Below are 17,019 nucleotides of genomic sequence, written 5' to 3' on the forward strand. Positions count from 1 at the left end.
CCGGGAGGTTTTGCCTGGGACGGGCTGCTCCCTAGATGCACATTTCCCCCCCAATCCGAATTCTCCGAACGGGGGCTGATGGTTGAGTTTTGCCAATTCGGATGGGGGGAAACCGTGCATCAAGGGCGAAAACGCGCGGCCGCTTGAGCCTCCTTTCTTCCCTGTTCCAGCCAGGATCCAGCCAGGATCGAACTGCGTTCGATCCTGGCTGGATCCTGGCTGGAACAGGGAAGAAAGGAGGCTCAAGCGGCCGCGCGTTTTCGCCCCTGGAGAGCTGCCCATCCCAGGCGAAACCTCCCGGGCACAAGCGAGCCCGGCTCCTCCGGTGCGGCTGCCGCGCCCTCCCTCCGCACTCGGCCCCAACAGGCAGCGAGGCTGCCTCCTCCTCCTCCTCCTCCTCCTCCGATCTGGGCACTGCCCCGCTGCCAGAAGCCGGCCCTTCGGAGGCGGAGCAGGTCGGGGGGGCCGGCCGGCCGGACGCAGGCGCACCAGGTGCCGGCCCGGAGGATCGACCGGGGCTGCTGCTCCCCCAGGACGGGCTGCCAATGACCTGCCAGGTATTCCGCGCTTCCCCCCGGCCGGCCGCGGGCTGCGCTCGGAGTCGCGGGGGAAGCGCCTGCAGGGACTCGAGCCCTGGCTCCCCTCCCCGTCCCCCCATCCGAGCGTCTCAGCTGGGCCTTTGGATGCACGGGAGGTTTTTGCCTCGGGTTGGCCCCTCTTTAGATGCACGTTTCCCCCCCCTCCAGATTCTCCAAACTCAACAATAAGCCCCCCCCCCCCCATGCACAGTTTGGAGAATTCGGATGGGGGAAAACGTGCATCTAGAAATCCAAGGCAAAACCTCCCGGGCTTAAAGGGCCCTTGTGTGTGTTGTGTGTATGTAAAGCGCCGTCAAGTCGCAGCTGACTTAAGGCGACCCCTTTTTGGGGTTTTCATGGCAAGAGACTATCAGAGGTGGTTTGCCAGTGCCTTCCTCTGCACAGCAACCCTGGTCTTCCTTGGTGGTCTCCCATCCAAATACTAACCAGGGCCATCAGTTCGCTTCTGACTCATGAGCCTGGACCAGCCAGGTCAGGGCCGTGTGTGTGTGTGTGTGTGTGTGTGTGTGTGTGTGTGTGTGTGTGTGAAGTGCCATCAATTTCACTTCTGACTCATGGCGACCCTATGAATCAATGTCCTCCAGAACATCCTATCTTTAAAAGCCTTGCAAATCAAGGGCTGTGGCTTCCTTTACAGCACTGGTTCCCAACTGGGGGTCCGCGAGAACTAAATTAGGGTCCGCGAAACAAAGTTATAACCCCATAATAAATTAATATTTTAAATTAAAAGTTCTCTATTATAAAAATATGTATTCAAATATTATTCTAAGTTTAATGTTTAACTAACAGTTATGATTAAAGTTTATTTTCAAATTCTCGGAATTTTTATGTTGAACCTTGGGGTCCCTGCACCGAACAAAAAAGTCCTAGTGGTCCCTGGTCAAAAAAAGGTTGGGAACTACTGCTTTACAGAGTCAATCTATCTCTTGTTGGGTCTTCCTCTTTTCCTGCTGCCTTCAACTTTCCCTATCATGATTGCCTTTTCCAGTTACTCTTGTCTTCTCCTAATGTGACCAAAGTACAACAGCCTCAGTTTAGTCATTTTTGCTTCTAGGATCCCGTTCAGGCTTGATTTGATCTAGAACCCACTGATTTGTTTTTTTGGCAGTCCACGGTATTATCCGTAACCCTCTCCTCCAACACCACATTTCAAAGGAATCTACTTTCTTCCTATCAGCTTTCTTCTGGGCCTTTGAACTACCTGCCGTTAACTGTTGGCAGGCCAGGCCCTCGGATCCGGGACACCTGAGCCCTTAATTTGAGAGGCGAGTTCAGAGGCAACGTTTTGATCGTTGTGATTCCGCATGCCCCTCAGTCAAGCCCAGGCACAGGGGATGTAGGCCAGCATCTAAATTTAGCCCTGCAACTGGATCCCAAGACTGGGGCAAAAAATCCCAACTTCACATATACACTGATGGGATTGTGCTGGCATTGACAGACAAAGAAAGGGATCTTGGGGTCTTTGTGGATAGCTCACTAAAAATGTCGACTCCTGTGTAAAAGGCAAATTCCACGCTTTCCATAATTAGACAAGTAATAGAGAATAAAACTGCTGCTATCATACTGCCCTTGTACAAATCTATGGTGAGACCACAAATACTGTGTACAGTTCTGGTCACCATACCTAAAAAAGGATATTGCAGAGCTTGAGCAGGTGCAGAAAAGAGCAACCAAAATGATCAGGGTCTAGAGCAACTGCCCTATGAGGAGCGGTTAAAACGCTTAGGGCTGTTTAGCTTGGAAAGAAGGTGGTTAAGGGGAGACAGGATAGCGGTCTATACAATTATACATAGTATGGATAGAGTGAACAGGAAGAAGCTTTTCTCCCTCTCATAATACTAGAATGCTGGGGGGTGAGAGAGTCAAAACAGATAAAAGGAAGTATTTCTTCACACAACGCATATTTAAATTTTGGAACTCCTTGCCCCAGGATGTGGTGATGGCTGCCAACTTGGAAGGCTTAAGAGGGGAATGGACATGTTCATGGAGGATAAAGCTATCCATGGCGACTAGTCAAAATGAATACTAGTCATGATGCACACCTATTCTCTCTAGTATCAGAGGAGCATGCCTATTATATGTGGAACACAGGCAGGATAACGCTGCCGCAGTCTTGTATGTGGGTTTCCTAGAGGCACCTGGCTGGCCACTGTGTGAACAGACTGCTGGACTTGATGGGCCTGGGTCTGATCCCGCATGGCTTTTCTTATGTTCTTATGCCTGCTGAGCCCTTTACACAAGCTATACTTCTTTGCAAGAAAATTCCAAGATGCATTCACTTGAGAAATAAAACCGAAGGCCTGGATAATTGTGGGGTTAAATCACATATTCAGCTGTGTGTACGCTGAGTGTGAAATAAGAATGACTCTGCAAGTGTACAAAGAAAAAATCAAGTGAAAACGAGTTGTACATGTGTTCACTGTTTTTCATTAATAGGAATACAGTTTGGAGACAAATGATGTAATATGGTTATTCTGAGATGTCTGGAGCAAGTATAGTGGAATGCTTAAAAGCATAATCTGTTCCTGTTTGAAAGATAAACTTGGCCCTTACCTTACTATGTGGCTGCTGGGAAGCGGCTGTCTTTGCTCCTGCTGGTCTCTTGTTCCGTTAGAACAGGGGTGGGGAACGTCAGGCCCGGGGGCCGTATAAGGCCCTCGAAATCATTTGGTCTGGCCCTTCATGGGTCCTGGTACATCTCTAGCTCAGAAGGATGCTGCCCTGCCTGAATCTCTTGGGCCCAGCTGGGGACACCAGAGCTCAAAAGCGAGTCGCTCTATGTGGCAGACACTCAGAGCCGTCTCCGGTCGTGCCTCTTGGCTAAATGTTTGACCAAATATAGCAGGCTAATTTTTAAGTTGATAATTTTGTATGGCCCCTGAATGATTTTATAAATATCCAAATGGCCCTTGGCAGAAAAAAGGTTCCCCACCCCTGCGTTAGAATAACAACTCCGGTCTAGGGTGCAGAAGTTTTGTAGAGTTTTGAGGTAATGTGCGTCACATAAACATAGAAAACTCGAAACACAGAGCTAGTCCTTCCCCCTATACAACTCAGGAAATTCACAACTACATCCCCCCCCCCCACACACACACCCTCAGGGACTCTGCTCTATGCCCAGAGGAAGGCAAAAAACCCTCCAGGATCCCTGGGCCAATCTGGCCTGGAGGTAAATTATTTCCTGACCCAAAGGTGGCGACCGGCATTACCCTGGCCATGTAAGAAAGGGCCCCGAGAGCCAAGCACTGACTTTCCTGCCCTCCCTCTCAGGATCTTCCTAAGCTCAGAGAATCAGCATTGCTGTCACATGGCTATCTAGTCTCTGCTTAAACATCTCCGAAGGAGAGCCCGCCGCCTCCTGAGGAGGCCTGTTCCATTGAGGATCTGCTCTAACTGTCAGGAAGTTCTTCCTACTGTTTAGCCGAAAATTTCAACCTGTTGGTTCTGGTCCGACCTTCTGGGGTAGGTGCTTCGAGTGCTTAAGAAAGCACTAGAGACTGATTGATTGGACAGATCCTCCAAGAACCCAGGGATACTTTGCATATGGGTTACACTAGGGGTCCCCAACCTTCTTGACCTATGGGCATTTTAAATAAGGATAGTGGATGCCACCGCAAAATGACTGCCATGTGGAGGGCAAATCATTCACAAGATGGGTGCCATAGGGGTGGGAGCCATCAAAAAAGGAAGCCAAGCATCCTGTTACGATGCAGACAGCTATTTCTGAATGGGGCCATCCCTGTAGACTCCGAGAGGATGCACCTCTTATGCCAGTGGGGCTGAGGAAAGCCATCATTGACCCTTTGTTTTAGGGCAGAGATGCTTTGGAGAAGAAGCAGGTGTGGTCCAGAAAACATATTGGCAGGCACTGTGGCAGCTGCAGGCACCATGTTAGGGATTGCTATGCTGTTCAAATGCTGAATTTTATTATTTGTCTGATGGACTCTTAAAAACAGGTGGTAGTGCTGTATTTTGCGAGAAGTGCTGATTTAGCAGGAGTCCGCACTGAGACCATTTCCGTGCCTCAGCAGATAACGTCGCTGCAGCTGTGGGATGAAATTGTGAAGAGACATTCAAGGTATTTGTGTTTTTTACCTAAGGCTTGGCTCAGATATAATGGGTAACTGTAAGTTGCCACTGCATAAACAAACCTGGAAGAGCCTAAGGGTTGTTTTTTTTAAAAGATATTTTATTAACATTTTCAAAAAGAAAAATTGACAAACACTAACATACATACACATTCATCCTTACAGTTAAGACTTCCTCCAGGAAATCAGTTAACACTTTGAATATTAATATTAAACTATTGTTATGGTATTTACTTAATGCATTCAGTCTATATAAAACACTCTAATTTGGATTAAACATTATTTATGCTAATCATATTCTGTTATTCCTATCCCCTTCTAAGTTTATCTTGTTCTATGTCTTATTTAATACATATAATTATTCTTTTTTGTCTCTGTTAAACTCTAACCTACACTTTCCATTTAACATATTCAAAGTAGCATTCCCATTTCTTTTGTGATTCTTCAATCGTTTTTTCTTTCAACATACTGGTTAGTCTGGCCACCACTGTGAACTCTTCCAGAAGATCCTAAGGTTTGCGTTTTCCGCTCTTCCCTTTCTCCTGTTGTGCAGTATTCGAGCACATGAAGCTGAATGAGATTGTGGGTCCATCAGGGTCTGCGTTGTCTACTCGGGCTGGCAGTGGTTCTCCAGGGTCTCAAGCTGAGGTCTTTCACATCACTTAGTGCAAGATCCTTCTCTCCCCCCCCCCACCCCAACTGGAGATGCCAGGGATTGAGCCTGGGACCTTCTGCAAAGCAAGCAGATGCTCTAACGCTGAGCCCCCCCCCCCCCCAATTAACTGCATGATTTCCACTTTACCCTCCAGACCATTACACCTGTAATGGCAGGCTGTGATCCAGGCTGTTCTTCCAAACTATTTTATTTATTTATTTATTGCATTTTTATCCTGCCCTCATTCCCGGCAAGCCGGGCTCAGAGCGGGTCACAACACAATCATAAAACATTAATTAAAGCATACGTTAAAACATATTTTAAAACTCATGCTTCATGTTATAATAAAACAAGATGGCGTATCATCCCAGTGGCAGCAACTAGACAGGCCCGATCAGCTGTGGACCCCCAGACCAGGTTGTGGGAAAAGATGGGGAGGCCAGCAAATGATGAAAGTGGAAAGACTTGCAGCTGCCCTCAGGTGTAGGCCTGGTGGAACAGTTCTGCTTTACAGGCCCTGCAGAACTCATTTAGGGGCCTGATGTTACTTGGTAGACTGTTTCACCAGGCCGGGGCCAAGAAAGCCCTGACCTTGGTTGAGGATAGCCACACACTCCATGGACCAGGGACCACCAGTAAATTGTTGTTCCTTGAGCGTAAAGCTCTCTGGGGGGTGTCCCAGGAGAGGCGGTATTGTAGCTATGATGGTCCCAGACCATATAAGGCTTTAAAGGTCAAAACCAACACCTTGAACCTGATCCAGTGCTCCAGCTGGAGCCAGCGCAGTTGATTCAGCACTGGAGGTACGTGCTCTCGCAGCAAATGAGATCATGCGTCCATCAGGGTCTGGGGTGGGAGCTGTTTCCGAAGACTGTTGTGTTGAATTGAAGTGCCTGTGACATAGTAGTTTTTCAGTGACAATGTTGTGATGTGTGAAAGTTACATAAAACCTCAAGATTTTAAGGGAGCATGGATACCATTTGTTGTTCAGAGATACGGGCTCGTATCCTATAACAAGGGAGGGAAAATTTCATGTTTCTGCAAGCTCCATAATTTTTTTCAAGAGCCTTGGGAGATATCAGTTACTAGATGGCAACTTGGTGGGTGAGCCAGCCACAAAATGGTGGTTTGTGCAAAAATTACAGTGTTTCAGAGCAGGCGTGTGATCGTCAGGTAAAGGACCCTTTCCTCTGTTGTTTTTCCAAAACAAACCACCCCCACCCCAAATTGTAACTTGCCCTGGGGGGAAATCTGACCCTGGTGGTCCCTTCCAACTGTATGATTCTATGAAAAATATATTTACTTTGATGTTTTCCCATGGAAGAGATAAATAGCTGCTTGGATGCAGCGGGAGTCGGGAAGAGCCTTTCCTTTCCTGTCCAGATCAAGGCTGCATGTGTTCATGCTTGGAGGAGGACAGACAGATGAAAAAGGGTTGCTGTGATTTTCCCGTCAGAGCAAAGACATGTGCGCTTATGCACTTCTGTCTCCTTTGCACAATAAAAGAAAAAGAGAAGTAGCTGGCGATAGCTTTAAAGCAGGGGTAGGGAACCTTTTTTCCCGCCAAGGGCCATTTGGATATTTATAACATCATCCGTGGGCCATGCAAAATTATCAACTTAAAAATTAGCTGACCAAGCCCCAAGCAGACAGCTGCCCCAGATGACCCGCCTGGTCCAGGCCCAGGTGGGAAATGGTTAATACAGTTTCTTGGGCAGTCCTAGCAGCTCCATAGCTAATGTCTCTTCTGCAAGGGGGGGGGGGAAGGTTCTTTTTCTTGGCAAAACAAACTCCCAACGGCCTTGAATAGAGGCTATTCCTGTCCGCGGGAGGGGGCAGATTGCCACTCTTAGATTCTTCTGAGCTAGAGATCTGCCAGGACACATGAAGGGACAGTCCAAATGATTTTGTGGGCCTTAAATGGCCCCCAGGCCTGATGTTCCCCACCCCTGCTTTAAAGGGAAGGATAAGGAAATGATTACAGTAGCAATTGAGAGTGACTGGTCACTCCCAAGTGACCATCTGCTCACCCTGTCCTATGACCTCTGTGAGTGGAGTAGAGCTTGTGGAGTAGGAATTTCCTGTCTCCTCCTCCTGACGCCTTGCCCCACATTTTGTTCCTAGAGGCCAGTGAACCTTCCTGAACAACACAAGGGGTGTGGGTGGAAAGAATCAGTGGAAATTACCCTCCATCGTTGATGGAAAATGCCCTTCTATTGTTGGAAGCTGGCAGTCAGATTCAGACCTCTGGTCTATTCCCAGCTGCTGTTAATCTAATAGCGATGCTAGTGAAAAAAAGCTCTTCTGTTCCCTCCGAACATTTCTCCAGAGAAATGTGTGGCGAAAACAGATTAAGAAATCACAGTTGAGTCGCTGGCCGAATTAAAGGAATGCAAATTAAGCATGTCGTTTTCTCAAAAACCTATCCGTTAGGCCCAAGAGCTGACTGGTGATATTTCATCCAGCATTAGCTGGCTCGAGCTGTGTAACGTTGGGCCTGCAGTGTCCTTGCGAAGCGCTGTAACCGCATGAAATGTTGTCTTTATCCTGTTTTGGTTCTTTCAGCCTGGTTGCCCTACGGGATCAAGTGGTCTTGGCCGTCCGCCAGGAATACGTGCTCCTCGGGGATCAGCTGCTGGACCTACGCACGGGTGACGAAGTTGCCATTATCCCACCCATCAGTGGCGGTTAATGCTGAGAAGACTTTTTCAGGTGTGTAGTGCTGTTTTTCCTACATAGTGATTGGGTTGACAGAAATACTGATGAATGGGAACAGCTAAGGCTGTTAAAGTGCCACAACCCCCTATACATATAAGAGAGAGATCGGGGATATTTTAAAAGCTGTATTCCTTAACATGGAGGAGCCTACATGTGTATGTTTCCTGTGTACATAGATTCATGGACCAATTGCCATGTGCAGGGGTGGTCTTAGTGATTCTGGGGCCCTGGGGATAAGGCCGGGGGGAGGGTCTCAGATTCACTGCCCCCTGGCACCCACCCATTGGGGGCAATCAAGAGGACGTCCTCACCTGTGCGAGGCTGGCAGGAGACACCACTGTTACTGGAAACTGGCTCCCCGAGCCCCAAGGGGGTGGGCATGAGTGGGGACAGCTGCAAGAGTTTGCTGTTTCTTGGCAAGGTGGGGTTGTGGCTGGTTAGCTGCCCTGGTTGCTAAGATCACCCCCTGAGTGTGTTTAGTGGGAGGAGCCAATGCGTTCGTGCTCACTCTCCTTTTACGTGCATCGGTTTCAAAGGGCGTTATGTTTTGTGTACAGTGCTGCTATCAGCTCTAATTTGTCTGTCGCCTTATGATAGAGATTTGGGAGATGTCACAAGGCTATTTTACTCGGTGAACATGTAATCATTGCGATGATTGTTTAGTATCCAGTTTTAATTTACTGTAAAATTGTTTGAAGAATATCTCGCCACCCCCCGACTTTTATTGAAATAATTGTGTTTGGGTTTGTATGCAAAACCATGTGATTTTCCCCTCACACACCAAAAGAAGCATATGGATTGATGTGATGCATGTTTCCTTGGTAGACCTCAGCAGCTCAGATATGACTTTGTAAATGATCCAGAACAGTAATTCAACTGTATCATTATTTACTTCTACAGATACCATGAATGGAACTGGAGATGAACCCAAGGACTTCATTAAATTGAGTGAAGACAAGCTCTCTGCTGACGAAGTATCAGCCCTGGTGGTTTCTCCCTGCTGTGGGGCTGTGTCCCTCTTCATAGGTGAGCTTAAATGCATATTGTTCAATAAGAGAGCAGCCTGGTAGACCATTTCAAGAGGGGCTTTGGCTCAGTGGTAGAGCCTCTGCTTGGCATGCAGAAGGTCCCAGGTTCAATCCCCGGCATCTCCAGTTAAGGGACTAGGCAAGTAGGTGATGTGAAAGACCTCTGCCTGAGACCCTGGAGACCCACTGCCAATCTGCGTAAACAATACTGACTTTGATGGACTAAGGGGTCTGATTCAGTGTAAGGCAGCTTCATGTATTCAGTGTGACATGTAAAATTATCTTGGTTGGGCTCGCAAACAGATGGACAGAAGGATGTATTTTGTTCAAAGATACCATGGCTCGTATGACAATGTGTGGTGTGATAGCTATCACCACTAAGTAAAGATGTTCCCTAAGCCACTTCCTAACATAGATTCCTGCATGCATATATATGTGAAAGCATCTTTGCAGAGGTCTGTTGCATCACGCTCCGGGATGTTGCAGCCTGTGCAGGCCACCAGAAACTTCTTCATCGCCACACACTCAATCTTTCCTGTGGCTACGGTGACGTACCGTACTGTGTGTTGCACTGTGTGAACACTGCAGCTAGAGTTGCCCACAACCTTATTCAGAAGATCTGTTTTGCTCAGTCTGTGTGTGCTGTGAACTTCAGCCCGTGCACGTTCACTGCTAGTTATGGATCTTATCATGTTCACGTCTGGGGTCCAAATAACGCCATGGGAATGTCCCTGGAGGGCTGCCCATGCCAAATCAACACAAACCCAACAAATATAGATGGGTGTCGGATCTAGTATTGCTAACCTCCAGGTAGTAGCTGGAGATCTCCTGCTACTACAACTGATCTCCAGCAGATAGAGATCCGTTCACCTGGAGAAAATGGCCGCTTTAGCAATTGAACTCTATGGCATTGAAATCCTTCCCCTCCCCAAACCCTGCCCTCCTCAGGCTCTGCCCCAAAAACCTCCCACCGGTGGCGAAGAGGGACCAGGCAACCCTAGTCGGATCACTGGACCAAGAACATGAGAAGTTGCTTTGTTGCTGACCCTACAGTCAACTCAAATTCCTGGCAAATTCTTGGTAACCATCATCCGTAGTTGATTCACAGACCTAACAAAGCTATTGTTCCAGCGGTGGAGGGCTAGCTGGTCTTTTCTTTCAGGCAGAAGTATCCATTGAAATAACGTGTCTTTCCTTTTTCAGGCACTACCAGGAATAACTTTGACGGGAAGAAGGTCAAACACTTAGAATATGAAGCATATGCACCCATGGCCGAAGTGGAACTAAAGAAAATATGCACAAATATAAGATTAAAATGGCCCTCAGTCAGACATATAGCGATACATCATAGACTTGGGTATGTATGGCCAATCCATACCCATTTCCTGAGTCGTTAAAAAAAGCAATAACATAAAAGGTAGAGTATCCCTTATCTGGACATCCCATATCCAGACTGATCCAAAAACCGGACCCTTCGAGCCAGCATCTAGACAAATCCTTCTGCCTACTTTCAATATTTCCTCTCACCTAAAAAAATAAAATAGAGTGTACGCTGCATCATAGGATGAGACTGAAAGCCTGCCACTGTGTTAGTTTGATTGGTGTTTGTTGTTGCTCTTGTTTAACAGCTGATACAGGTATTCTGTTGAGATAGTTACACCTTTGCTTTCCAACGTCCCCCTGGGCTTGGAGGTGTGGGCCCAGCTCCAAGGCCCATCCCGGGCGAGGGGCGGGGAAAGCGTGCCACCTGCCCGCCCACCAGCCTCTGGGATGGAGGGAGAGAAGTGCCAGGACTCTAGGCAGGCAGGCAGGCAGCAAAAGGGGCGGTATTCTTGTCCGAGCGCAAAACTCCCCCAGCCAATCGCCGTTCTTGGGGGAGGAGAAATTAGCCGGCATGGGCAGGGACAATTGTTCCAAACCAAGGAACAAAGGCAGTTTTTTTCATGGAGCTCTGAGCCAAAAACTGCGCAGCAACAGGAAAGAATGGCACAAAAGTGGTTTGACTTGCCCCGGTTATAACGCGGCTTTTATTGCTCAATCCGAAAAAAATCGGAGCAGCCATGAATAACCAAAAATTTGCAGCGACTCAAACTGGCTGTGAAACTGCTGCATAGCTCCGTGAAAAATCCCCCAGAGATTCTACCCGATGTGAGTTGATAAGAATCTATACAAAGAAACATCTAATAAGCACAGTGCAGGTTGATAAAATCAATATGACAAGGCATCTAATAAGCAGTGTACTAAGACTAGGATTATTGAACTCTGTGCAAGCGTAGCATGTTAGGCATGATACAAGGTCTGGATATAATGAAGAAAAATGGTATTACTGCTTTACTAGGTTGATACCTGCACACATAGTATTTGAGAGACTTATACTAACCAGTATTACAACAAGAACCTATTAAACCAGATGTTTGAGTAATTGGGAATAGAATTTACAACATATACACATGCCTGGTTGGGTTTGAACTGTTTGTATTTGTATTCATTAATGTATTTCTGTAAATGTGTGCAGGTTTAACAAAGGGTTTTAATTAACCACTGATGAAGGCCCCATAGGCCGAAACACGTTTGGTATGTAGTTATAGTTATCAACCTCAGGAAATGCCATTGTGCTATTTTAATGCTTTTAAATAATTTTAGCTTTTATATAGCGCTTCTAATAAATTATACTTTCAGCATTTATACATAGACTTATATATATTTTCTTTTCACCCAACCTTGGGTACCCAGCTTTTGTTTGTAGGTTGGGTTTTATTCCCCTCTTTTTTTCTTCCACGAAAAATGGTAGAAAACCGTGAAACAACAACAGGCTGGTACATGTGGCAAACTAATAACATGCCCTGTGTATATGTGTCTGTGCGTATATAGTGTTGCCGTCAAGTCACAGCTGACTTATGGCAACCTGTAGGTTTTTCAAGGCAAGAGACGTTCAGAGGTGGTTCACCATTACCTGCCTTCGCATCACGCCCCTGGTACTCCTTGGAGGTCTCCCATCCAAATACTTGCCAGGGTTGAGGCTCAGTGTATGTGACTGGCCCAAGGTCACCCAGCAAGTTTCCATGGCAGAGTGGGATTTCGAACCTGAGTTTCCCCGATCCTAGTCCAACACCTTAACCACTACACCACACTGGCTCTCATACGTTGTGTAGATGGTGGTATAATCCACAGTCCCTTTAGCAAGTTTCTTTTTTTTAAATATATTTATTTTCATTATTATATAGGTATACAGAAAAAAGAAACAGAGAGGAGAAAGGAATATTAAATGAATATCAATTTATCCTAAACATAAAGATTTTCTACCCCTCTATTGGTTATAATACATTATTTCTATATCATAAACAGATTTGAATTGATTTCTAAATAAACCATATTATTATTTCTATTGTCTTATTGTTATCTTTTGGTTTTGATGTAATAGTAAAAGGATTTCCATTTCTCTTGATGTTGTTCTAGTGTGTTGTCTTTCAGCGATTCCGTTAGTTGTGCCATTGTTATGTACTCTAAAGATTTGTCAATCCATGTTTGTATTTGCGGGATGTTATTTGTTTTCCATTAAGATGAAGTTTTCAAATACGGCTGCCAGATTCCCCTTCACCACCAGTGGGAGGTTTTTGGGGCGGAGCCTGAGGAGGGCGGGGTTTGGGGAGGGACTTCAATGCCATAGAGTCCAATGGCCAAAGTGGCCATTTTCTCCAGGTGAATTGACCTCTGTTGGCTGGAGATCAGTTGTAATAGCAGGAGATCTCCAGCTGGAGGTCAGTTGTAATAGCAGGAGATCTCCAGTTACTACCTGGAGGATGGCAACCCTATTTTCAAAGGATCTAAGCAATATGTTCCCTTTGGTCTTATATGTTGTCAGTTCGAGGCCTTTGAGAGAGGTTAAACTAACAGTCTAATTCTGTCACTAATACTAACTTTCCTCGGACGGTTCCTGGCTGTGCTACTGCTGCCCGACTCGCAGTTCAATGGTCATTATAACAGGTTGTTGTTGTTGCAAGTTATCTGTTCCTCCTGGCTTTTCTTAATTTGTTTTTGTGCCGAGTCCTACCTTGCAAAGTACAGCTGAGAGACGTGCGGTTCCAGTCTAATTTAAGATTCCTAGAACACGGCCTGCCTGTTTTTGTACGTCGGTGCAGCCTTTAGCAAAAAGGCCTTGGCTTTTCATTTAGACGTCTAAAGATTAAGCTAATGTGGCTAAAAGCAACAACAAATGTCTCTTTTCACTGTCTCCGTAGTACGGTTCCCATTAGCGAAGCCAGTGTGATTGTGGCGATCTCGACTCCTCACAGAGCAGAATCTCTTGAGGCTGTGCAGTTCTGCATCAATACGTTAAAAACAACCGTACCCATCTGGAAAAAGGTACGTGTTTTGCAATACTTCTGTTTTCTGGAACGCTACTGTAAGTTCCACGTACATCATCCATGCTTCATAGGGACAACTGGTCAGAGAGGACGAGGAATTGGTTGTTTGCCAAGGGCGCCCTAGCTAATAATGAGCCATTAAAAATGACTAAACAAGAAACCTTTCCATGAGGTGAAAAGCACACATGATCTGTTGTTGGTTCTTGTAAATGTACTTCCACGTAGTAAGAGGTGGTAGAGGACAAGGCCGTCCGTTTTCAGTGAGAGGGTTTCACGTAGTAGTATAACTTTTTATCTGTTTACAAAACAAACCCAAGTGTGGTTGTGTCGCCTGGCATTTTGAGGCTTGGATCCAAAGGGTCCTTTCCGTTGGCAGGCATTTCTGATCCTGGCCGATGGGGAGGGTGAATTTTGCCAGTCCTCCTGCGTCCCCCACACTTTGACCCTCTGGGGATCCACTGATCCAAGTGGACACAATTTGGGGAGAAACAGCAGACTGCCATGGGAGGAGGGAGGCCAGAAAGTCACCGTTCATGCAGTGCAACTCTATTCATCCGATGTAAGATCCAAGCCATAGTCCACCTTTTTCAAAAGAAGTAATCTTAAAATAAGGAGAAGAAGAATTGGTTTTAATATGGTGACTTTCTCTACCACTTAAGGGAGAATCAGAGCCGGCTTACAATCACCTTCCCTTCCCCACAACATGCACCCTGTGAGGTAGGTGAGGCTGAGAGAACTCTAAGAGCTGTGACTAGCCCAAGGTCACCCAGCTGGCTTCACGTGTAGGAGTGGGGAAACCAACCCAGTTCACCAGATTAGCCTCCACCGCTCATGTGGAGGAGTGGGGAATCAAACCCGGTTCTCCAGATTAGAGTCCATTTCTCCAAACCACTGCTCTGAACCACTACACTATGCTGGAGAAGGGATAAGGAGGTGCCGATTAGTTTTGGGCTAGACTGAGGATGAGATTATGACTGTGTCACTTTTATTGCCATAGTGAGGAGGTAGCATACAATCTGTCCCCCGTTTATATCTCCTAAAAATTACAGGCAAATATTTCCGTGTGAACATGTTTCCTTGACATTTCGATAAGGATGCTGCTTTTGTTGGAGAAGAGAAATAATAGCCATATTTTTTTAAAAAAAACTGCATCAACTAACATTGTCATCCTAAGTAGTTATTCCAGTTTAAGCCTACTGAAGTCAGTGGCTTTAAACTGGAGTAAGTCTGCACAGGATTGTCTTCTTATTGGCAAATTTACTGCCTTCCGTACCCTTTGGTTTCAGACTGCTGCAGCATCCAAAATTTTGAATGAATGACCTTTCCTGCAAAGTTACTGAAATACTCTTGTTTTCAAATTCCTCTCTAACAGTATAATTTGGAGACTTTTGCAGTCAGCTTAACTGTGTTTATATGTTGAATATTTACACAGTGGGTGATTTAAGCTACCTAAGCATATGCAGGGTAAACACTTCTACTTGCGTACGTGTGTGAGGCATCAGTCCTAGTTGAGTAAGTAGGGTTTGGCTCATGGATGAATGTCCTCCAGATCATGAGGGGAAGCAAATGGGACCCTAGCTGGCCTGCTGCTAACAATGGGAGTGGGTTCCTTCACACACCCACTTCTTCACTTCCGTTTTCCATATGATTTCTAAGAGTATCCAGAAAAGTCGTTATACAATTTCAGCAGCTTTTCCCTTGGCCGAAATGTGCAGAATCCTTCCGTATTTTTATTTATTTTTGTTTGTTTGTTTAGTTAAAACATTTATTAGCCTCCTTTCTACCTTATGGAACTCAAGGTACAACAACTGTTATATGTAGAAGATTAGAATGAGGACTGCCACTAAATTAAAAAATCCCCACTAAATTAGTCAATTCTATTCAATACAATTTATTACGGTCATTGACCAGCAGAGTAGATATGACTAAATTAGTCAAATGCAATCCTAAATGAAACCATCTTCAGCTGCCTCCTAAAGACTAAAAGTGAGAGTGCCTGGTATATCTCCCTGGGGAGGTTGTTCCATCATTGTGCGGCTGCCACCGAAAAGGCCGTCTCTTGTGTACCCACCAGATAAGCTTCTTTGGTTGATGGGACAGTCAGGAGGGCCTCTCCCTGTGATCTTTATTCCCAGGCAGAAACATATGGGAGAAGATGGTTCTTCAGATACCCCAGCACCAAGCCATGTTGGGCTTTAAAGGACAAAACCAACACATTGAATTTGGCTTGGGAGTGGATCTGTAGCCAGTCTAAGTGCTGTAGTACCAGGGTCATGTGTTCCTGGTAGCTGGACCCAACCAGCAGTCTAGCTGCAACATTCTGCACTAGCTGCAGCTTCTGAACCCTGTTCAAGGGTAGCCCCAGTAGAGCACAATTGCAGTAGTCCAGTCTAGGCGTAATTAAGGCATGAATCACTGTGGCTAGATCAGACTAAGCCAGGAATGGGCACAGCTGACACGCCAGCTGAAGCAGTCCAAGCTACTGCAGCCACGTCAGCCATAAAATATCTATGCTACCATCCCGTTTTAAACAGAGAGCCCATTCATATGACCCAAATATTTGCTTTAAGTTGGAGAGATGAAGGATGGGCCATCCTTCTTCAGGTGCAACTGAGAATGTGGAAAGGATCAGCATGTGGCTTAATGAAACAGGTTTTTTACCTACTTTTCCTCCCCTCTAGTCCTTTCCTGTGTATGTACTCTACTACAGGTTGAGCATCCCTTATCCGGAATGCTTGGGACCAGAAGTGTTCCAAATTTCGGATCTTTCTGTATTTTGGAATATTTGCATATACATAATGAGATATCTTGGAGATGGGACCCAAGTCTAAACATGAAATTCATTGATGTTTTATATACACTTTATACACATAACCTGAATGTAGTTTTAAACAATATTTTTGAAAATTTTGTGTACCATGAACCATCGATGGCGCTGCTGAGGGCCTGTGAGTAATGCCAGCATGTTGGCTCAATACTTCCGGTTTTCAGGTTGTTCTCGTTTAGGGCCTATGCACCCTTTCCACTATACACAGTTGATGCCCCTAAAGACCCACATTTAGTTACTTGTTCAGCTGTACCCATGGGCTTCTGGATCATGCTTGATTGTCTTTATTTGTTAACAGTTAATTAAAACTAGATGCCAGGGGTTGCAGTATCAGACAAAAGGATTTCTCATTTACATCCCAGTATTGGGAGTGCACATCAGTGTAATCAACATTGCAATAATTCTCTTTGGTATTCCTTGGTTTCAGGAGGTCTATGAAGAAGAATATTCCTGGAAAGAAAACAAGGAGTGCTTTTGGGCTAAGACAGTTGAATAAAACTCCTCCAACCTGGAAGATAATTTGGCAAATTTGCAGGAAATCTCATGAACCAATGCACAAAGTATTTTAAAGGAATTCTCTGTGTTAATGCTTGAGTTCAGATGTATACACAGCGGATTTTTTTTTATATTGTAATCAGCCACTGGCATTTGTCAGAATATGAGTCTGGTTTGAATAGTATTCTCCTTCAAATTCTGACCCCTGCATTCTGTAACCTGTACTGAAATCCATGAATCTGCAT

The 17,019-nt window shown here is 45.7% G+C and overlaps 2 protein-coding genes across 2 annotated transcripts; both read left to right on the forward strand.

The window, feature by feature from the left end:
• The first annotated feature begins 512 nt into the window (after window positions 1-512).
• MOCS2 (molybdenum cofactor synthesis 2) lies at window positions 513-9,071 on the forward strand. The gene is made up of 4 exons (XM_056848697.1): window positions 513-557; window positions 4,556-4,677; window positions 7,908-8,054; window positions 8,961-9,071. Exons 1-3 carry the CDS (start codon window positions 546-548, stop codon window positions 8,032-8,034), a joined length of 261 nt encoding a protein of 86 aa, XP_056704675.1. The 5' UTR covers window positions 513-545; the 3' UTR covers window positions 8,035-8,054; window positions 8,961-9,071.
• Window positions 8,966-16,865, forward strand: LOC130476721 (molybdopterin synthase catalytic subunit-like). The gene is made up of 4 exons (XM_056848696.1): window positions 8,966-9,086; window positions 10,292-10,445; window positions 13,327-13,450; window positions 16,707-16,865. Exons 1-4 carry the CDS (start codon window positions 8,966-8,968, stop codon window positions 16,773-16,775), a joined length of 468 nt encoding a protein of 155 aa, XP_056704674.1. The 3' UTR covers window positions 16,776-16,865.
• Window positions 16,866-17,019: the final 154 nt, after the last annotated feature.

The sequence above is a fragment of the Euleptes europaea genome, chromosome 4 (genome assembly GCF_029931775.1).
Source record: "Euleptes europaea isolate rEulEur1 chromosome 4, rEulEur1.hap1, whole genome shotgun sequence".
Classification (NCBI taxonomy): Eukaryota; Metazoa; Chordata; class Lepidosauria; order Squamata; family Sphaerodactylidae; genus Euleptes; species Euleptes europaea.